General features: G+C 43.2%; 1 protein-coding gene across 1 annotated transcript in view; it reads left to right on the top strand.

The window, feature by feature from the left end:
• The first annotated feature begins 223 nt into the window (after positions 1–223).
• Positions 224–23,765, top strand: part of LOC124556253 (ly6/PLAUR domain-containing protein 6B-like) — a 376,979-nt gene continuing 353,437 nt past the window's right edge. Inside the window, exons 1-2 of the mRNA XM_047130240.1 lie at positions 224–244; positions 305–407. Coding sequence (XP_046986196.1) covers positions 224–244; positions 305–407 — 124 coding nt within the window. The remainder of the gene's footprint in view (positions 245–304; positions 408–23,765) is intronic.

Here is a 23,765-nt window from a genome sequence, read left to right as displayed (position 1 = left end):
CCACGAGATGCGGGACTATTGGTGATACTAGTCGTCTGAATGAAGTAAGGTGATGAAAGGCCCAATTGATGTGGAACAGTAAAGAAGTGTTGTCAGTATGCTAAATATCTGTGGTGAGTAGCTAATAGATAGTCGTCAAACGGCAGCAGTGAAAGAGCATCAGTTTCATAGAACCGCAGCAGAAAGGTTCCAGTGATGTTGGGCCTTAGATGATGTGTTGCAGATGGTCACTGATATGTGCTCTGTTAGTATAACTGTCAAAACGGAGTGTGCATAGAATGTGAGTGTTGCTGGTGTGTTGCAGATGTGCCGCGGGCTGGTGGTGGGCTGCTGGCTGATGGTCGCCCTGGCGCAGCAGCGACTCGCCGCCGCTGTGACGCCCGCCCCGCACCAGCCCTCTCCTGCTCGTGAGTACCTATATATATATATATATATATATATATATATATATATATATATATATATATGACGTTCATATTCCCAGGATATGTACCTTCACATACTCGGCAGAAATGATTAGCATTTGAACCATGCCGGGACGCGGGTTCAGCGTCAACAGCGATATCGCAACGCATCCCCCCCTACCGGTAAAATGTGCCTGCAGCTCTCGTTGTCGCTATAAACAGAAGGTAATGGATTAATGTGACTTAAGCAGACGTGCAGGATGCCTCGCAGCCGTATGCGGGAACCGTACCGTCAAATCAGTGCGTTTGAAAGAGGGTGCACTATTGGCAAGAAAAACGTGGTGTATCCATTCGGAAAATTGCTGCTCGCGTGGGACGAAGTGTTTCGGCAGTGCAACGGATGTGTGCAGAAGGCCGTAGAACACGACCAGATGGGCCAAGTCGCACCACCCAGAGACACAACCCCCCTCCCCCCCCTTCCCCCCCCCCCCCCCCCCGGGAAGATCAACACCTCATCCAAATGGCATTGGAGGACAGATCTGCGTACCCCTTGGCTATGGCGCAACAGTGGAAAAGTCTAAGACATCGTGCAGTATCATGGGTGACAGTCGGTCACCGTTTATTACGACATGGTTTATGTGTGCATCGTCCACTTCACCGCCTACCTTTGAAGAATGTGCAGAAAAATGCTAGACGGCAGTGGTGTATGGAAACATATCACTGGGACAGGAATGGCATCAGGTAGTGTTTTCGGACGAATCCAGGTTCTGTTTGTTTGAAAACGATGGTCGTATTTTGGTTCGCCGCAAACAGTGAGAACACAATACGTACAGCGCCAACTCAACGCCTTACTTATGGTGTGGGGTGCTATTGGGCACAACCACAAATCATAGTTGGTGCGTGTCCAGGACACAGTGGCCACTGTGACCTACGTGAATAACATCATGCAACCCGTAGCTACACCCTTTCTGCACAACACCCCAGACGCCATTTTTCAGCAAGACAATACACGACAACTTGTTGCTGTACGAACACGTTGCTTCTTGATGTCACAGGATATGAGCCTTTTGCCCTGGCACGCCAGATCACCAACTCGTTGCCAATCGGAAATGTGTGCAATATGGTGAAACGACGGGTGCAGCTCTGTGACCCAATGCCAACTACCACGAGTGACCTTTGGAATCAGATGAATGCAGCAAGGATGGCTATAGCACAGGACACCGTTCGCGCCTTATACCCGTCGATGCCGTCACGCATGGAACAAGTTATCAGGACCCATGGCGAACTCTGTGCCTACTAGGCAACAGAACACATGCTCATCCGAGGTGACTGAAATGCTAATCATTTGTGCGGAACATGTCCTGTGAATAGGAACCTCTTACCTATAGTCGTTAAAGGTGTTCTGCTTTTTCTGAACATGGTTGTTTGTAGAAATATCTTACGATTTATAAGTTCCTGTAGCTAAACTACACGTAATACTCAATGTTGATACCAATAACTATGAATACTGTACCATCTTGTTTCCATTAGTCAGTCTAGTATTTTTTATAAAATACACTCTAAGACAAAAAACACACGCACCCCGAAGGAATTATCCGCATGGTAAGGAAATCGGTATATGTAATGTATATGTGCAGATAAATAAAAGATAACAATTTCAGAAAACTTGAATGGTTTGTTCAAGAAGAAAATTTTCACAAATTGAGCAAGCCAATAACGAGTTGGTCCACCCCTGGCCCTTACACGAGGGTTGGAACTTCAATAGCGGCAACTGTTTCTTTACAGCTCGTACAAAATAGATACGTGTTTCAAAGTTTAGATGACCTTCAAAGTAGTCACCAGCATTGTGTATAACCCTTTGCTAGCGATGTGGAAGTCGTAGGATACTCTTCGCAGTGCCAGTTGTGTTGACAGTTCGAGCGGTGCTGTCTATTGCCCGACGAATTTGTAGCAGTTCTGAAGCGAATGCCTTGAAGTGTTTCCTTCAGCTTAGAAATCGAGTTGAATTTACGAGGGCTTAAGTCAGGGGAGTGCAGTTGGTGTTATAGCACTTAGCGGTCCCATCAGTCAAACAAATCAGTAACAGCTTGCAATGTACGTGATTGAGCATTGTGCTGCAAAATAATGGTCAGGTCCTGCAGAAAGTGTCATCACTTCTGTCTCTATGCTGTTCATTTCTGGAAGACAACCTGCGACCAGTTGTTGAGTTATCTTGTCAAATTCTGTCCAACTGGCGAGTTGGCTCGTCAAAAGCCTAAGCAGATCGGAGGGCCCTGCCCATGATGTGCCAAACGTTCTCGATTGTGGCAGCAAAAGCATAGTGTGACAGCTCTAACCACGTACTTACCGTACTTTTTAACAGTATCTAATGGGAAAACATATGGTTCTATGTGAATGACAATAAGCTCGAATATGTGAAGCCCAAATCAAGATCATGGGCATCGTCACCAGTCGCCGAAAAGAGATGAAATTCTTCCTACACCGACGCCTATTGGCAGTGTTCCATTAAAGCTTGGTGTGACGTGAGAATCCGCCTCTTTGTACTACTTGATATTCATTTCTGTGAAACATAATTTAACACATGATATTTTATGCTCTGACTCAAGTGCCGCCCTATATTTGAATGCAGACATGCCTGCAATTTTAGGTAATCACAGCAGGAGAATAATACGTACTTTTAACCACCACATATTGTCAGAGCCCCTCCTTTATACTTAGGTACGAAATACCAGAGATAAGTGCTCCTATTAGAGCACAAAAAGGCAAATATGCTCCTGCTTAAAAGATTCTGACTGAAAAGTGGGGTGCCAGCATTCTCATTCTACCTTTCTCAGCACCTTTAAAAATGTTCCCAAAAATATTGGCATGAACTGTAACTCGCTTACACCCAATACTCCATTGCTGTAAGTCACCCATACCCGCTCAGTCTCACTTGCCGATTCTCACTCACTTATTCAGCCCACCTCATTGCCATTATGTCTTTTTACTCTATAACTGTCACTGTCCTCTGACTCATAGCCATATTCTCTTTAGTTCTGTCTTACTATTACTGTCTCCTCTCATTGGCACTTTCTGTGTCCTGCTCTCTCTTACTGCTAATATATTATTCATTACTTCCCACTGCTGCTCCCTTTCTTCACTGTCAGTATCTCTCTCTTCATTTCTAGCATTGTCATAGGGTCTATCTCTCATTATCACTGGCTCTCAACCACTACCAATTGCTCCGCCTCTTTCCTCCTCTCCCACTGGCGCTGTCTCCTTCATTCTTTTCCTACAACTTTTGTGTCATTGTCAACTATGGTCCCTTGCCACTTTGTCCCTTCCTTTCTCTCATACTGCCATTGTTTCCTTCGCTCTTTTCATACCACAACCACTACCACTGCCACTCTCTCTACATAAAAAAGTGCGAAAAGTTATATAACTTTTTATAGCTGTAGATTCTTTCATGGTGCTGACTTATATTCAATGAGAGTAAGTTTCTTGATATAAACAAATAAACTTGAATGCTTATACATTTAGATCGTCTCTGAACATTAGCTGCGCTCTGCTACATAAACCTAAAGCCCTTGACAGCAGTCTTCCTTAGTAACGATGTTAAGTCTATAGACGCACTGAATCTGACTCAAAGCTCTGATTGCAGCTGCTTGAAAAGATGCATCAGCCAACCAAAGTTGCAGGCAGTGAAGTCAAGTCAATTTAACGTCCTCTGGCGGCGTGTAGGCGCAAATAGTGGAACAAAGCGAATCCTGGCGAAGCTTAAATTGTTGCCAAATTTCCTCCCCTCCTCCTCCCCCTCCTCACCCACCAAGCATAGACGTGGCAATGTCGCACTGAGGTGATGGTGGGACATTCCAATATTTTGGTGGGAAATAGGTCAACTGAGCTACCTCCACTAACCCAACTCCCCCTACCCCTCCCCCCAATTCTATTACGTCACCCACTCCTCTCCTTCCTCACTTGTGAATTGGTAGGAAAAGTCTCAGTCTGTGGTGAGCTGCAGAAGAGAAGAACGTAAGGCATGTATTCATTTATTTTCGCGGGAAGTGTGTTTTTGGTGGTGCTATCTGCTAATGGATTGTCTTCCACACTCTGCCTTACCCTCCTGCTCATACTTACTGCCATCCTCCATCCCCACTTTTTCCGAATACACGTGTGTATGTCGCTTTAAAGACTGATGACCAACTGCTGTAATCCACAATACCACCACAAGTAGGCGTTCAAAACTCTCCTACAGCCACCCACTACCTTCTGCCGCCCTCTTCCGCCCCCCCCCCCCCCCCATACACACACTTTTCGATTTTCACCTGCTTGCTTATAGACACTGTCAGAGAGAAAAAATTTTAAAGTCTTATAGCTACTGTGGTGTTCACCACTCTTCTGAAACGCTGAGTGGGCTTAGCATATTTTTGCTGTTGGAGTCAAGGATGTTAAGGCACTTATTTTTTTATTTTCCTCACTTTTTGGAGCACAGTTATACAATGGGAAACCTACACCAGTGTCTAAGCACAGACAGGAAAATCATAACAAATACATATCTAAAAGTTCATGACATATTTCAAAAAATACAACAGATCCACGCCCCCCCCCCCCAAAAACACAAACACAAAGCATATTGGATCTCTAAAAGATTCTCCTAAAATTCGAAGCACTGTCCTAAAGATGAAAAAAGTGACTAGAATTTTCGGTGAATTTTCTATATCCTACAACTGCTAGTCTGGAGATGCTCTAAATCCACAATGGCAGGTGGGGGGCCAGAATCCCAACTGTCCGAGCCAGAGGACGCTGGTCCAGCTTGAGTTGTCTCTGAGCACTTCAACAAAGAAGACATCACATGACTCTCTGATGTCAAAGAACTTTCTGTAATTGCATTGTTCCGCTCATCTTGTTCTAACCAGTCTTTAGAGAACTAATGTCTAGTGACTTCTTGTGAATGGAGAATCCTGGTTGGTTCTTACTGAATTTACCTGCCAAACTGCTACTGCTGGTGTGGGAGCACTGTCCAACTTTTTACAGATGGACAAATTATGGGAATTTCAGTGGAAAAGATTTTGTACAGATCGAAAAACATACAGCAGTCATATTGTACAGATCATATTGCACTGACAGTTAAAACCTCGGAATGTGGAAACTATCGGCAAACACACTTAAACAGTTACACTGCTCTGCTACTGTCGAGGTAAGCTTTAATTTTTCGGCGTGAAGCCGACTTCTGTATCACCACAGATGATTGCACCACCATACCATATCACTGTAGTAAACACAATTCGTATCCTGAACCAAGCAAAATAATCAATTGTGCATTCTACATATAGCTATCGACCACCAGACACTCCTATATATACCGCAAAAACACACAGATCCCAAAATCAAAATCATATACACCGTATACACTGAAGAGCCAAAATGTTATGATCACCTGCTTAATTGCTTGTTTGTCGTTTTTTGGAACGAAATACTTGATTGATTCTGAATATCAGGGATCTGACAGTTTGTTGGTAGGTTTGTCCAGGAGTGTGGCATACGATGTCTATGCACAGGTCATGTAATTCGCCTAAATAACAGGCAGCTGATTTCAGCACTTGGTGATGGCGCCAGATAAAGACCAAGATGAGTTGCACAGGATTTGCACCAGGTGAATTAGTTCGCCAAGACATCAATGTGAGTTCACTATAATGCTCCTCAAACCACTGTAGCATAGCTCAGACTTCCAGACATGGACATACATCGCTGAAAGAAGAAATCTCTGTCGCGGAAGATATCAAGCATGGAGGGATGCAGGTGGTTCGCAGCTGTTAGCGTCTCTTCCATTACTATCAGAGGTCCCATACAAGCGCAGGAGAATGTCTCCCACAGCATAATACTGCTGACACTGGTCTGCATCCATGGCGTGCTGCACTTTCACAGCCGCCGTTCACCTCGATGACGGCATTTGGGGAGACGATCATCGACCTCGTGTAGCAAAATGTGATTCACCCAGAGAGCCAACACATTTTCACTGATCGACGGTCGAATCTCGATGGTGCTGTGCCCACTGCTATCGCAACTGACGATGTGACAATGTAGTTTGATCAATACGTGAAGACTTCGGTGTGGTCTGTTGCGGAGCTCCATGCTCAACAATGTACGATGGACGGTGTAGTCTGAAACACTTGTGTATGCATGCTCTTTTGGCAGAGATACCACAGATCACCACCTATCCTTCTTTAGAGAGTAGACAAGTCTGTGAAGCGCACGTTGTATGAAGAGTTGTGGACGTCCAACCATTTAGTGCATAATGATGGTTTCACTGTCCTTCTACCTGTTTCTGTAGATGCTCATGACAGTAGCACATAAACATTCGACCAGCTACACTGTTTCCGAGATACTCGTTCACAGGCTCTGTGTAATAATAATCTGCCCTTTGTCAAATTAACTTATCTCAATGGATTTCTTCACTAGGGTGAACCTCCATCTGTGTCTGCTCCACTCACATAATTTGTTACCACATACGCGAACGCAACGCCACCAGGCGGCGTCCGATGTCGTGGTGGACAGTGGTCATAATGTTTTGGATTATCAGTGTATAGTAACAGCGCTAGACATCCCCCTTGAGGTTGGTAGTCCACCACAGCCAACACTCATGAGGCAACTGCCCCCTAACTTACTGGCCTGATGCGCGATTGGGGCGCTCTCCGCGGACAGCGGTCACACTCCGGGTGGGCTGGTTCCTCTGGCACAAAGGTATCCACTAACGGTTCTGTTTCTGGTGTACCCTGCTTGCTACTGTGATTTCTGCAACTAACTGTGACCGTCTCTAGACTCTCGGATTACAAGAATATATTTTACTTTCAAAGCTCTGTCGATGAGAAATACTTTGTCAATCGCAAACTAATTGGCCGATCTCGAAACCGATATCAGCTGCAATATCCGGTTTTACACGCCAAGAAACGACGATATTTGTGACACTTTTATGCTAAAATTAACGAGTAGCAGATAAAAATTTCGAGGATTTCACGTATTTTTATATGGTTTCTCAGAATATCACTCAATTTATGCGATTGTTCTTGGGGGAATAATCGTACAGTGCAAACACTTGCCATATTCAGTCTTCTCAAATTTCCACGTCAAAATCGGAGGATACTCGCAATACACGCGATAGTGAAGGTTGCCCAATGCATACTGAGTATTAGTTCGCTATACAAAAGGCGGCAAAGTTTGATCAAATGCCCCCTTGTACCCCACCTAACTGATTCAGGAGGCTCAGGGGTGGCTTGCGGCTTAAGCCAAAAATGTCACTTCGTCCCGGCCACTGGCTACCTCCGCCATGAGTCCGGACACCAAATAGTGTCATCCTCTGAAACTAGCCACATAGTTATCTGTGTAATTACAATTGTATATTGCGATCGCACCGCCAATTGGTGGCATTTTATAATGTACAAAGTATCGGAAATACCTCCTCTTGACGACTATGGCTCTGGAAATATCGATTTCACATGTAAATCTCTATCCTCCTTATGACTGGACATATTTTTCTACTAAAATCTTTCCTAATCTTACAGCTGGACATGCGCTGAAGTCGCAATTTTCCACGTAAAATCGGACAATCTATACCTCCCTTTCGACAGGACGTAGTCTGTTCATTTCCAACACAGATCATTTTCCTTGCACATGTCCGACACTGACTACAGTAACTTAAACCCGTACGTATTTCAGACAAGCAGTGCGATTATCGTTTATATGTGCAGAGTGTCCGAAAAAATTATGGAATGTCCGCACTCACACTAGATAGGTGTCTCGATTCTCGTCATTTATAAGAAATTATTTGACATTTAGATCTTCCAGTCAGTCAGACACGAGAACAGACTACAGATATTTCCAGTCAGCGATTGCAGGAGGTGCTGCATCACGCCGAGACAATCTCAAATAAATGTTGTAAAATACAGGCTTTTGGCGCTCTGTGATAATCGACAGCGCTCTTGCGAACGAAAAGGTTGGGAAGACATCACTGACATGGTTAGGTGTACTGTAATAAACATCGCAGTCGATAGAGCAACAGAGAACATGTGTGAATCTGCTTAGGGGAGCCAATGAGAGGACGCTCTGCGTATCCATGATGCCACAGCCCTATTGGCTGCCCTGTTTGTACGCGATAGCAGATCCAGTTCAACCCTTGCATCGGTACATTGTGCAAATGTTTACGAAATAAATCTATCTTATAGTCGGATATACTCTTCAATGCGTTGAAATCACAATTCCCGACGTCAAATCTGCCCACCCACTGTGGCTAGACGTACGTAATTTTTACAGGAGTAGTAGTCTGATCACTTCCCACACACGTCTGTTGATATGTGGCAACCCTAACCACAGTAGCTTTATGTTCCAACTGCATAACATTACCGACAAGTAGTATGATTATCATTTATAGGTGTATAGCGTCCGAAAAATTATAGTACGTGCTCCCTCATATGAGCAGTGCGTCCTTCGCACGGCCTGCCATTGCTTCCTAGCAGCAACACGATCCCACCACATCATCGATATCACATATTTGTCAAGGAATAAAAGGTGTAGATACAATTAAAAAGCCCTCGCGTCTGTTATTTATGTTACGTCCGATTCTTGCACAGTAGCTAGTGTGTGTCAGAGCAGGAACAACTGATACCCCAGCCAAGTCACAGACCACTGCTAATATTCTCGATTCCTATCATGCTGCGACAGCAGTGTTCCTTTAGTTAGAAGGCTGTCTAGCCTTTTACCCATCACTGGCTATCTACAGAGCTATCACAAGGAGAGAAAATAGCACACTAACGTTCACTGAGAAATTCAACACCAAGCGGATGCTCGCATCCAAATATTTTATACGATTGGTACTGTTCCACTGATTTGTAGTCAATGACGAAGTAAAGCACTAATAGGTCTCTTCGGCTATTTTAGATTCAATAGTTACATTTAGATACATTCGGCTCCAACACCCATCAATATTCAGTCCCCTGCAATTCGCTCTAGTTTACACTGTCGCAATCCTACTATAGACAGCAGCCTGCATCTAAATATGTATTCCGCAAACCACTGCACGGTGTGGGCGACATCGTAGCAGTATTTTCGATTTCTTTGTTCCTACCTCAACTAGGTAATGATACAGTAAAAATGAATGTCTGTATGCCTCTGTATTTACCCCAGTCTCCTCTATGGTCGATAGGCCAGATATAGATTTTGAATGACCAATGAAGCCTTACTGCTGCAGCTTTACTATACGAGGACTGCACAAAGAAAATCTGACACATTTGCAATTTATCGATATCAAATGATTGGCTACAAATATCTCCCTGTACGTGTCATAATCTCCTTTAACGTATTTCTGTGATTACTACGCAATAGGTACGACTGTGTATTGGTGTCAGAGGTTTCGTTGATAGCATCATATTTCGTGAGAAATATATAACTTTTTCTCAAATGCAACGTACCGTCATAATACGAATCTAACAGTATCGCAGAATTTCCAATACACTATCCATTGAATCATTTACATTGGTGCAACAACCTCACACTTCCACGCATAATTCGGAGGAACTGCAAAAGTAGGAGGAGATTCGGGACTTAATCACAGCATTGCTCATTTTTTAGCCCTGCGCGCTATTCGATAGTGGACCGGCCATGAGACTGTAATCCATCTAGAACAGAATGTATCCACATGGGCAGTACGCATATGAGTAGAGATGGTTATTTGATTAAAAGCAAACTCAGTAATTACACGCTTATCCAACTATCGTACATCGAGAGCCAATTGACAAATAAGTGCAAGCAGGACCAAACAGTGTCAATGATTCCTCCAAAGAGCAGTCATCTTACTACGTTTGCACTTCTACCCAGTTTTGTAGAACCACAGTCTCTAGATGACGTACCAACTGGATTTGCGGTCGCTCGCCTCCTACATCGTCAATTCTTAGTGGCTGGATCACAACTCCCTTAAAAATTAATGCAAATTAATTTCGGCCTGACATATTCTCCTGATTTCTCTTGAAAGGGTACAGTACCGCCCGACATTGAAAATAGGTACAACATTCTTCGTTATTCTTGTCAGTACAATATATTTTTTCTAATAATAACTCAATTTCAATTAATACAGCGAAGCCGGATACCAGTGTGGGAAAGAATGACAATTTATTTATTTAATTGATAACATGTGCACTCCCACAAAATAAATCCCTACATCCAGTTTGGTGAGATCTGTGAAATTAGTGAATGTATGGTCGTCTGCTAACCGCAGATAGTGAATGTGAATATATGGTCATCTTTGAGACGATCTTTTGGTCACCTTTGGTGGAACCAAAGAGATGAAATTTACCGGAGCTTTGAGCGCCTGAAATGTGGCTGACCAATGGGTAGCATGGTCTTCCCCCACCTCGACGGAGGTGCGAGATGACCTGAAGAACGGCCATGTTTCAGCACTCTGCCGCTGGATCTAGTGTTGATAAGACCTGTCTTAGGTGTGCTCCGTAAAGACAAAAGACTGGCGACATGGTATGCATGTGAAATACTTAAGAGTAGTTTGGAATAATAATTTTTCTATTTCAGGAACTTTTGTGGGGAGAATTAAATGTCAGGCGGGTAATATTAAGGGGATCGTAATAATCTTCGGAAGTGACCAACGGTCACAATGAAACCACGTGTAGCAATAAGTTGAAATACTTCCGAGTGCTTAAGTTAAGCTGAATTACAAGCGTGTGTACTATAAGTTGGAAATATTTAAGAAATTGCGTGTGCAGGACTTGAAATTAGAGACGAATACTTCCACGTGGTGAGTACTGTGTGAGTCTCAATCTCTGTATGAGACAAGGGATAAAGAGAAGTACTCGTCCATGGTATCAGTTAAGGACTCGCGTGTGTGATGAATATGTTCTCAATATTACTTTGCGTGTTATGTTTCCGTGTGACGCTTGATTTAAACTATAATACTCTGAGAGAGAAGCAAGGTGAGTCAGCCGTCTATCCAGCAACGCCACTTGGCTTGCATTGCACAGGAAGACGTGCATATATCCTCCAGAGTTCATGGTAGGAAAGAAAAATTACGAAGTGTGGCAGTGTCGTGTGGAACTGGGATAAATACTAATTGAAGTGGGAAAGCTGAAAGTGATGTGATTATAACGTTGTGACTATTCTTTGTATTGTATGTTGCCAGTGTGATGTATTTCATGAAATTTAAGTATGTGTGGTTGGCATGGGAGAGTAACAAGATAGTCTCAGAAGCAGTGGGTTATGCATTTTCCTTTTTGTACTGCTCGGTCTGGAGGAAATTTTCGTAATGATGGGTGTGAGAGTCGATGTGTGAGATATAGAAAAAGATCCACCACCCTATCCAGACAGTGCACTGTAGCGTTAAATAATTATGAGACCATAAGATAGAGAACCACCAATGTAAACCATGCCCACTGGGCGGAATTTCTCATGTGTTATTGTTGTAGGTTATAGAATTTGTGTGTTTAGGTGATAGAATTTATCGGAGTAAATAAGATAGTGAAAAGAAAAAGGTTGGTGGCCTTTTCCTTCGAATAGTATGTTGTCACGATACCCAGAATTTATAATGTGTGTGCCATTCATATTCAGTGCGATGGCCACGTGTTGATCAGAAGCCGTTAAATAAGAAAGAAAATGAGGTATTGCCAGTGCGTAGTGAACAGTCAGAGTTGTGTAAATTACTAATAGTCAGAAGTGCGTTTCCGTACCCGTTGCGTAATATTCAAATAGGAGAATAATTTGTAACTTAATTGTGATTACTAGAGCTCATAATCAGTCATTGAGAAATATGAATAAATCCACTCGCTTGGCAGACCACTCATCTTGCAGACCTGACTGCTTGATGCCACAGTATGAGCAAGGCATGTGGGTGCCTCTCACTCTGACCGACTTGGTCAGTTCTTACTGCTTGGCCTGCTTTCCTTAAGATTCTAGCAAACGAATCGGAACCCGATGTATGCATTCTACTTCAGCTCACTCCAAATGTTTACTGCTAGGCATTTTACAGCAGTTTACTATACCGATGTCAGTGTACGGGATTTCTAGTTTATTAATGTGCAACAGATTTAGTTACGCTCAGGTCGACAACCAACTCCACCACAGGTGTTTCCGCCTACTTACAGGCAACTCCTCCACCTACGAACATCCCACATCTAAAATAAACACATTGCTGTCTATAGCAAGGTTGCAACACCGGTAAACTGTAGCGAGTTGCAGGGGATTGAGTATCGGTGAGCGTTGGAGCCGAATGTAGCTGAATGTAACTACTGAATCTAAAATAGCCAGAGAGATATATTAGTGTTTTATTTCGTCACTGACTACAAATCAGTGGAAGCAATACCAATCCCAAAAGATATTTGGATGCGAGCATTGTCACGGTGCTGAATTTCTTAGTGAACGTTAATGTGCTATTTTCTTCTCGTTGTGATAGCTCTCTACATAGCCAGTGACAGGTAGAGGCTAGGCAGCCTTCTAAATAAAGGTACTTGCTATTCAGTCTTGAATATGGAATTGATCTACCAATAAGTAACGGAAGAATCCTTTAATAAGATTAATAGTGCCGATACAGTACATTTATCCATCGTATCAGCAGGTTACTCAAGCCAAAGACGAAGGCAGCACAACACGTTTGGCTTCATAAACAAGGCCAAAAACTAAATAAATCATCGAAATACGTGTGAATGAAATCAAGAAGTACGTCAGCTACAGGGAAAAAGCAATTAAGGTCGTGGTTTCTACATGGATAGAGGAAAAAATCAAAAAGCGATACAGATACAGGGACAACGTGAGTAAACACCTTAAAGTGATGCATATGCGTATCACACGTATTCTTCACTCATGTGTGTTCAAAGATTTTGACAACGCAATACGTGAACAAGTGCGTAACATAATCCAGGATTTGTGCTCCTTAAGTCAGAAACACAAAATAAACAACCTATTCGATCTTAATGCAGACATAACCACAAAAAACTTCTCAAAACGAATAGCACAACTATCTGAAACAGTTCTTTCCATGAAAGAAATGAAAGTGGTAGTAAAAGGTTTCAAATTGCCTCTCCCCAAAAACCTTCCCAGAAACAGTTAGATGTATTAAAAGTTGAAATAGAATACAGTGTATACAAGGACATTGCAACCAAACATATAATAAGTCGTGATATGCAAAAATGAGTGGAGTAAAACATTCCTACATCACAATCTATGGACAAGAAGACATTAAGGAACCTAAAGAAAAAAATTACTGAAAATAACATTTTCACGAAAGCGGCTGAAAGAAGTCCTTCGGTTCTCATGGACAAGAGTGATAATCTTGAGAAAGTGGAACAACTCCTCACACTCAATTTCTACCATATCCTGTCCAAAGACCATACCAAAACTTTTATAGGATAAATTAAAAACTTAATCAAGTCCTGCAGAAGCGTAATACCTGAATATAAAGCTAAGTATTTGATCAACATGAACCCAGTAACTCCTAAACTGTGTGGACTTCCTAAACTACACAAGGAAGGCAAACCTTTACGACCTCTTGTGCCAACCTACACCGCATTAAATTACAAAACAACCAAAGAATTACGTTTCTGCGCCGAAACGTAGGCAAAATTTAATCTAAGTTTAGAATTGGAAATTCAGTGTTACCAAAATGAAAGATCTTCGTATTCCACATAGCGCAAAACTAGTATATTTTTATGGTAGCAGTTTATTTACAATCTACTCTTATATAACTTCAAATCAAAGCTTAGATAACTGCAAATTACCGGTTTCAGTAACGTATATTTTGCAGTGTACCGTCAAGCTTACACAGTGAGAGAGCCATGGCCAATCAAAGTGATCATCCATTGTTCCACCGATATTTTGGCTTCTAACCAGATACCTACTTTCATTGTAGAGCGAAATGGTTACGCCATGAGTTGACAGTCGCATACAGAATGTAAAACCTACATAATAAGTAGTCTGAACCATTACATCATACACCGTCAGCAGTTTGGTAATTTTGCGTTATGTGTTTTGCTGTCCTGTCACAGTTTACTACAGACAGTATTGCAATGGACTATTTTTTCTTTTGTCGTGGATCTCTAAGACCCCTTAAATTGCTGAAATAAGTAGAGCTCCCAAATCTAATGAAATCTGGTCGATGTGTATAACATCTGACATGACATTAATAATATGGGAAAATCTTTGGTTCAAAAACAGCATGTTTAAAATCACAAAACAATGAACCACTTCTGTATAACATAAGCATACAAGCACAAATAACATCAATACGAATTCCCGAGCTACTGAATCCTACATTTAAATATTCAATCACACAAGAGGAATGTACTTCCTTACTATCTGCTCAAATTCAATGATGCTACAATACGCATCTGCGACACTAAAAGAAAGGGAATGCGTACCTCAAATCAACATATAACAGTACAGTGTTTATACTCACATATTTATGAACTACGTAATTGTATCAAGATATATGGTACAGAAACTTTTCCTAATTTCCACGACTAGTTGCGGTCCTAGATCGTCAGGGACAGATAACCTCGTAGTTTGGTCCCTTACCCCCTCTTTTAAACAAACCAACCAACCAACCTAGATCGTCATCATATAGTACAGGCGTTCCACAAAAAAAGCAAGCGCAGTGCAATAGCACAACACATGTTCATATCGTTGTCAGTATTATAATAACTTGCCACAGACAATATTATTACTTACAAGTACAACTTCTTTTCAGTAAACTACATAGCATCAGATGTGATGCCATAATACATCGTTAGCTATGGCTTTATTATATTTTCCAGCTATATTCAAAGAAAAAACCTGACATGGTTCAAATGGTTCAAATGGCCCTGAGCACTATGGGACTTAACATCTCAGGTCATCAGTCCCCTAGAACTTAGAACTACTTAAACCAAACTAACCTAAGGACATCACACATATCCATGCCCGAGGCAGGATTCGAACCTGCGACCGTAGCGGTCGCGCGGTTCCAGACTGTAGCGCCTAGAACCGCTCGGCCACCCCGGCCGGCAAACCTGACATGCAAACAAGAATAAACCCCCATTTTTACCGAGCGAGGTGGCGCAGTGTTTAGACACTGGACTCGCATTCTGGAGGACGACGGTTCAATCCCGCGTCCGGCCATCCTGATTTAGGTTTTCTGTGATTTCCCTAAATCACTCCAGGCAAATGCCGGGATGGTTCCTCTGAAAGGGTACGGCCGACTTCCTTCCCCATCCTTCCCTAATTCGATGAGACCGATGACCACGCTGTCTGGTCTCCTGCCCCAAACAACCAACCAACCAAACCTCCATATTTTCCTTTCGTGATGTCAAAGTCTATTGCAGGGACGGCCACGGCGTACCAAACTTCATGCGTGTAGGGTGTGTGGGTTACTGGCAAACCAATGGCTGGCGAGATTCGTCTTCACTCGGCCCTTGTCTGACGTACCCAGAACAGCACATTTCATTGAGTTTTTCCTGCGTGGACTCGAAAGAATCGCAAGACTAGTTTCCTAAAAGTTTTGAGGACACTGTCAATCTTACATTTGTTTTCGAGCAGTTTTCGACACCGTTTGGCGTTTCAGCTGAAAGTGCCCCTGTGCATGTGACTGATTGAAGTTCCAGGTAATTCCCGTTTTAAAGGCGAATCCTATTAACGTTAAAACTGTCCAGGACGTCCTCATTTCTTTCCTCAGGTCCCCATAAAGAGGTTCCAAATGGCCCACGATATTTCGACCACAATATGTAAGTGAAAGATATTTTCCCCATTATAAAATTAAAATTATAAAATTATAAAATTATAAAAATTATAAAATTATAAAATTAAATAAGTCACGATTACGTGGCAACCTCCATACGAAAATCTTTGAAATTGTCTGCATTTGTATGTACGCCGACAGTTTGTACGAAATAAAAATTGTATGTCTTCAGCGCGCCAAAAATAATTCTAATTTTTTGTTTATGGCATACATGTGAAATATAAAACGATTTAAATGCGGTGAATTCGCTGTTTCCTCCTCCTCACGCTCAGACAGCATGGCGTAGCGGTGGGAGAAATGTGCCAGCCAGGCTGATTGCAATGGCACTCGTGCCAGGGCATAGCCCACTAGCTGGATTCTTGGCCACCCCTTTTGTGTATATGACAAGCAGGTGTCCAGTGACCTTGTTTACCTTTCAGTGAGGAATAGAACACAGTGATCACAGCAAACGTACCGACGCATTTCGTTTGGCCGCTCTGCTAATTATTGATCATGCGAACGCAACAGTGCGTGTACACACTTCATTAGTACCGTCATTACCAGATTACTCAAACATTCATTTTGTTCATCGGAGTTGTCCAGTTCACACAGACGAACTGATTACGTTTTGAATACATAGTTAGCTTGCTATCGTTTGAAAGTATGCTGTAGATAAAGTCATACACCCAAAGAAATTCACGTACAATTTTTGTAAAGCGTCAAAACTTTTCAGTTATCAACTTCACTACATACGCATCATAAGCTACTAGTTACAAGCGTTGTCGCAAACATTGATCAGCAGAATATTTAAGAAATGAAGTATTCTACCCCGTATTTAAATGGATAGATTGGAAGTACATAACTGAGGCGTCCTATTCACAAAAACTATACAACTCTCTTCGTGACAAGGGTTCAAAAATGGTTCAAATGGCTCTGAGTACTATGGGACTTAACATCGGAGGTCATCAGTCGCCTAGAACTTAGAACTACTTAAACCTAACTAACCTAAGGACATCACACACACACATGCCCGAGGCAGGATTCGAACCTGCGACCGTAGCGGTCACGCGGTTCCAGACTGAAGCGCCTAGAACCGCTCGGCCACTCCTGCCGGCCGTGACAAGGGCAATAGTTGTAATATTCACATTCTTTTTAAGATACTATTCAGTGTTTTCCATACGGAAAAGTATAACTTACCGCTTATTCTACACGAGGATATCTGCAAGCAGCTCATCTAGAAACACAAAAAAATTGCATCACCCCATATGTCGTGCAGTTGTATTGCTAATGTGACTTTCTGTACCGATTAGAAGGTCACCCCTGATGTTTTTTGTAAACATACACACACTGTTACCATGAGCATTACATACGGGTAGAGCACCTCACTCGAATGGATTGAAACATTTCAGTTGAAAGTAAAGCACTGGTAATGACGCAGTAGAGACGTCTTTGAAACAGTAGAGTGAACATCCATTGTGCCACGAAAGACGGTGGCAACCAGTGACCTAATCAGCATCATGAGATTGCACATAAGGCTTGTCAGCCAGATAAATTGCTCGACCTATGCACCGGATTAAAAATGATGTGGTGCGGACATGGAATCGGTTCCAACTAACAGGTAGTGTTGTCGACATGCACAACACAGGCAGTGCACGTTCGACAGGTCCACAGGATGATCGATATATACGACTTTTGTGTCAAAGGAACCGAGGGCTCAGTGCTCCAGAACTGAAATAGGCGTTCCGAAAGGCTAAGGGAAGCGTTTATCGCGTAAAATTGTTAGGAGATCACTGCACGATGCGAATCCTCATTCCAGATGACCATGGCGAGCACCATGAAAGTCGAATCTGTTTGTGCCCTCATAATCTCAGGTAACGTCTCTGGAGGCAACGCGGTAATATCCAACGTCTCCAACACGGTGTCCCACATGTGCATCAAGAAGTTGGTGGAAAGATTTTCTGGGATGGCATTACAGGCACCCACTGTCCACCTATCGTGGCTGTTGACGGTAGTCTTGATGATCTACGGTGCAGAAGCGAGATTCTGATACCAGTACTGGGACCGTATCGTCATCATTTTAGTGAGAATTTCAACTTATGGGTCATGGTGCTGTTCTCGTGAACGCGTTTCTTCAGCATGCTAGGATCAGCAGAATGAAACGGGAACGGCCTGTCCGTTCCCCGGACAGGAACCAAATCTGACATGCGTCGGATCGATTAAAACGAGCTGTTTTGAATCTCGACAACGACCACGTACTCTGCGTACGCAGAATCGCCTTTGAAGAGAGGGATAATTTCGTCATCTCATCGATGATATGCCACGATGTCTATATCCTAGCAAGAGGACGTTCCACCACGTATTGATGCACAGGAATGCTATGAAAAAATTGCCTTGGGAAACGCACTTTTGACGGTCCACTATTTTTTTTATTTTTTATTTGGTTATCTTAACACATTGCAAATTGATATATACGCATATCTCAGAGCCAATTTTTGTCTTCCGCGACATGAATTTAGAAACAAAGGGGTGATGCAAAACTTTTGTTGATGTATGTGTGTGTATTCTATTGCACACGAAATGCAAACTTTACGTGCACTCAATCTGATATCCATCCACGTATTGTAAGATCACTTGAAAACGGTCATTGTGGTCAGAATTTGTTGAAGAAACACGTGCAGACAAATAAAGGAACAAATTTTCCTCATCAAAACCCATTGAAACGTCAACGAACCCTACGCTTTTATTTTCGTAATACTTAATTTTTCTGGGAATTTAACTGAACCGATGGTGTAACCCACTCATTTCTTACTTCTCTTAATCGAGCAGAACACGTCCTCCGTCAACGTAACATCATCAGTAAACCTGTTTGTGGTGCTTTTATCTGCTCATTAAATAACTTATTTTCTAAGTAATCACAAAAAATATTTGACAGTGGGGCAGCTGGACATAATTCCCATCGTTAATTCCTCTTTCATTTATCGCGTGATAGTACCTGTTCTAGAAGTTCTATTAGTTAGACAATTTGGACCTGAGCGATTATTCTAAATTTTTTAAACCTTATTTTTACACTGTTGACCGTTTCAATGACTGACGTATTCTAAACGATAATTATAGCGAGTGACAAAATGCCCTATTGCGTGGAATTCTTATATCTTTATCTTTTTAATACGATTAACCATTTGTTTTACATTTTGACTGAATACGCTGCCTTACAAAAAAGTAAAGCACCCATAACACATAATCAGGTTTCATGTAACATCGTACCACGTACATACTGTCGGCGGGTATGTAAATGATTAGAGTTGCAATTCTTTGTGGCAGTTAATTAGTGTTTTCCGTATTTAGTAATGTCACCAGGCGTTGTAGGGCATGTAAGAACCGTGTACTCGTGTGAGACAGCGGTGGGTTACGTCTAACAGAACAACGTCGGTCGTGGGGGGGGGGGGGGGGGCATGACATCTACATTCTACATTTACATCTACATTTATTCTCCGCAAGCCACCCAACGGTGTGTGGCGGAGGACACTTTATGTGCCACTGTCATTACCTCCCTTTCCTGTTCCAGTCGCGTATGGTTGGCGGGAAGAACGACTGTCTGAAAGCCTCCGTGCGCGCTCGAATCTCTCTAACTTTACATTCGTGATCTCCTGGGGAGGTATAAGTAGGGGGAAGCAATATATTCGATACCTCATCCAGAAACGCACCCTCTCGAAACCTGGCGAGCAAGCTACACCGCGATGCAGAGCGCCTGTCTTGCAGAGTCTGCCAATTGAGTTTGTTAAACATCTCCGTAACGCTATCACGGTTACCAAATAACCCTGTGACGAAACGCGCCGCTCTTCTTTGGATCTTCTCTATCTCCTCCGTCAACCCGATCTGGTACGGACCCCACACTGATGAGCAATACTCAAGTATAGGTCGAACGAGTGTTTTGTAAGCCACCTCCTTTGTTGATGGGCTACATTTTCTAAGGACTCTCCCAATGAATCTCAACCTGGTACCCGCCTTACCAACAATTAATTTTATATGATCATTCCACTTCAAATCGTTCCGCACGCATACTCCCAGATATTTTACAGAAGTTACTGCTACCAGTGTTTGTTCCGCTATCATATACTCATACAATAAAGGATCCTTCTTTCTATGTATTCGCAATACATTACATTTGTCTATGTTAAGGGTCAGTTGCCACTCCCTGCACCAAGTGCCTATCCGCTGCAGATCTTCCTGCATTTCGCTACAATTTTCTAATGCTGCAACTTCTCTGTATACTACAGCATCATCCGCGAAAAGCCGCATGGGACTTCCAACACTATCTACTAGGTCATTTATATATATTGTGAAAAGCAATGGTCCCATAACACTCCCTGTGGCACGCCAGAGGTTACTTTAACGTCTGTAGACGCCTCTCCATTGATAACAACATGCTGTGTTCTGTTTGCTAAAAACTCTTCAATCCAGCCACACAGCTGGTCTGATATGCCGTAGGCTCTTACTTTGTTTATCAGGCGACAGTGCGGAACTGTATCGAACGCCTTCCGGAAGTCAGGAAAAATAGCATCTACCTGGGAGCCTGTATCTAATATTTTCTGGGTCTCATGAACAAATAAAGCGAGTTGGGTCTCGCACGATCGCTGTTTCCGGAATCCATGTTGATTCCTACATAATACATTCTGGGTTTCCAAAAACGACATGATACTCGAGCAAAAAACATGTTCTAAAATTCTACAACAGATCGACGTCAGAGATATAGGTCTATAGTTTTGCACATCTGCTGGACGACCCTTCTTGAAGACTGGGACTACCTGTGCTCTTTTCCAATCATTTGGAACCTTCCGTTCCTCTAGAGACTTGCGGTACACGGCTGTTAGAAGAGGGGCAAGTTCTTTCGCGTACTCTGTGTAGAATCGAATTGGTATCCCGTCAGGTCCAGCGGACTTTCCTCTGTTGAGTGATTCCAGTTGCTTTTCTATTCCTTGGACACTTATTTCGATGTCAGCCATTTTTTCGTTTGTGCGAGGATTTAGAGAAGGAACTGCAGTGCGGTCTTCCTTTGTGAAGCAGCTTTGGAAAAAGGTGTTTAGTATTTCAGCTTTACGCGTGTCATCCTCTGTTTCAATGCCATCATCATCCCGGAGTGTCTGGATATGCTGTTTCGAGCCACTTACTGATTTAACGTAAGACCAGAACTTCCTAGGATTTTCTGTTAAGTCGGTACATAGAATTTTACTTTCGAATTCACTGAACGCTTCACGCATAGCCCTCCTTACGCTAACTTTGAAATCGTTTAGCTTCTGTTTGTCTGAGAGGTTTTGGCTGCGTTTAAACTTAGAGTGAAGCTCTCTTTGCTTTCGCAGTAGTTTCCTAACTTTGTTGTTGTACCACGGTGGGTTTTTCCCGTCCCTCACAGTTTTACTCGGCACGTACCTGTCTAAAACGCATTTTACGATTGCCTTGAACTTTTTCCATAAACACTCAACATCGTCAGTGTCGGAACAGAAATTTTCGTTTTGATCTGTTAGGTAGTCTGAAATCAGCCTTCTATTACTCTTGCTAAACAGATAAACCTTCCTCCCTTTTTTTATATTCCTACTAACTTCCATATTCAGGGATGATGCAACGGCCTTATGATCACTGATTCCCTGTTCTGTACATACAGAATCGAAAAGTTCGGGTCTGTTTGTTATCGGTAGGTCCAAGATGTTATCTCCACGAGTCGGTTCTCTGTTTAATTGCTCGAGGTAATTTTCGGATAGTGCACTCAGTATAATGTCACTCGATGCTCTGTCCCTACCACCCGTCCTAAACATCTGAGTGTCCCAGTCTATATCTGGTAAATTGAAATCTCCACCTAAGACTATAACATGCTGTGAAAATTTATGTGAAATGTATTCCAAATTTTCTCTCAGTTGTTCTGCCACTAATGCTGCTGAGTCGGGAGGTCGGTAAAAGGAGCCAATTACTAACCTAGCTCGGTTGTTGAGTGTAACCTCCACCCATAATAATTCACAGGAACTATCCACTTCTACTTCACTACAGGATAAGCTACTACTAACAGCGACGAACACTCCACCACCGGTTGCATGCACTCTATCCTTTCTAAACACCGTCTGTACCTTTGTAAAAATTTCGGCAGAATTTATCTCTGGCTTCAGCCAGCTTTCTGTACCTATAACGATTTCAGCTTCGGTGCTTTCTATCAGCGCTTGAAGTTCCGGTACTCTACCAACGCAGCTTCGACAGTTTACAATTACAATAACGATTGCTGCTTGGTCCCCGCGTGTCCTGACTTTGCCCCGCACCCGTTGAGGCTGTTGCCCTTTCTGTACTTGCCCAAGGCCATCTAACCTAAAAAACCGCCCAGCCCACGCCACACAACCCCTGCTACCCGTGTAGCCGCTTGTTGCGTGTAGTGGACTCCTGACCTATCCAGCGGAACCCGAAACCCCACCACCCTATGGCGCAAGTCGAGGAATCTGCAGCCCACACGGTCGCAGAACCGTCTCAGCCTCTGATTCAGACCCTCCACTCGGCTCTGTACCAAAGGTCCGCAATCAGTCCTGTCGACGATGCTGCAGATGGTGAGCTCTGCTTTCATCCCGCTAGCGAGACTGGCAGTCTTCACCAAATCAGATAGCCTCCGGAAGCCAGAGAGGATTTCCTCGGATCCATAGCGACACACATCATTGGTGCCGACATGAGCGACCACCTGCAGATGGGTGCACCCTGTACCCTTCATGGCATCCGGAAGGACCCTTTCCACATCTGGAATGACTCCCCCCGGTATGCACGCGGAGTGCACTTTGGTTTTCTTCCCCTCTCTTGCTGCCATATCCCTAAGGGGCCCCATTACGCGCCTGACGTTGGAGCTCCCGACTACCAGTAAGCCCACCCTCTGCGACCGCCCGGATCTTGCAGACTGAGGGGCAACCTCTGGAACAGGACAAGCAGCCATGTCAGGCCGAAGATCAGTATCAGCCTGAGACAGAGCCTGAAACCGGTTCGTCAGACAAACTGGAGAGGCCTTCCCTTCAGCCCTCCGGAACGTCTTTCGCCCCCTGCCACACCTTGAGACGACCTCCCACTCTACCACAGGAGAGGGATCAGCCTCAATGCGGGCAGTATCCCGGGCAACCACAGTCGTAGTCCGATCGGGGAGTAACCCGTCACTGCTGCCGCCCGATCGCAGACAGAAGCAGCCTGAAGAGACACTCGGACCGCTCAAGGTCGGGACACGCGATCATCAATTCCACACCCGAGTAGGTTTTCAAAGAATCATGATGATACTCTTCACTGAAAGCGAAAATGTAAATATCTGTAAACAGAAGCTGAAAAAAGTTTTGTAGGAGTAGATATGTTAGCTCTACGGACTGAAAGTAATTATTATACTGAGAAAGCCGCGGTAAGTTTTTGAGCGTAGATTAATTTCTTTATCAACAGAAGCATGGACTGCGTAAATGAAGAGAGTAATACGGAACAGCACGAGGTATTCTGAAATAAACAGGAATTATTTGCAGCGGATTCCCCAATAGAGAATGGGTTGAAAGACATAGAAGATTTTACGGAATAATGGTAGAACACAGATAATGGAGAGCTAGGAAAGGAAGTAAAAGTTCCGTATTTGACTGATGGTCAATAGATTTTAA

The sequence above is a fragment of the Schistocerca americana genome, chromosome X, assembly GCF_021461395.2.
Source record: "Schistocerca americana isolate TAMUIC-IGC-003095 chromosome X, iqSchAmer2.1, whole genome shotgun sequence".
NCBI lineage: Eukaryota > Metazoa > Arthropoda > Insecta > Orthoptera > Acrididae > Schistocerca > Schistocerca americana.
This window is presented reverse-complemented; position numbering and strand designations above follow the sequence as displayed.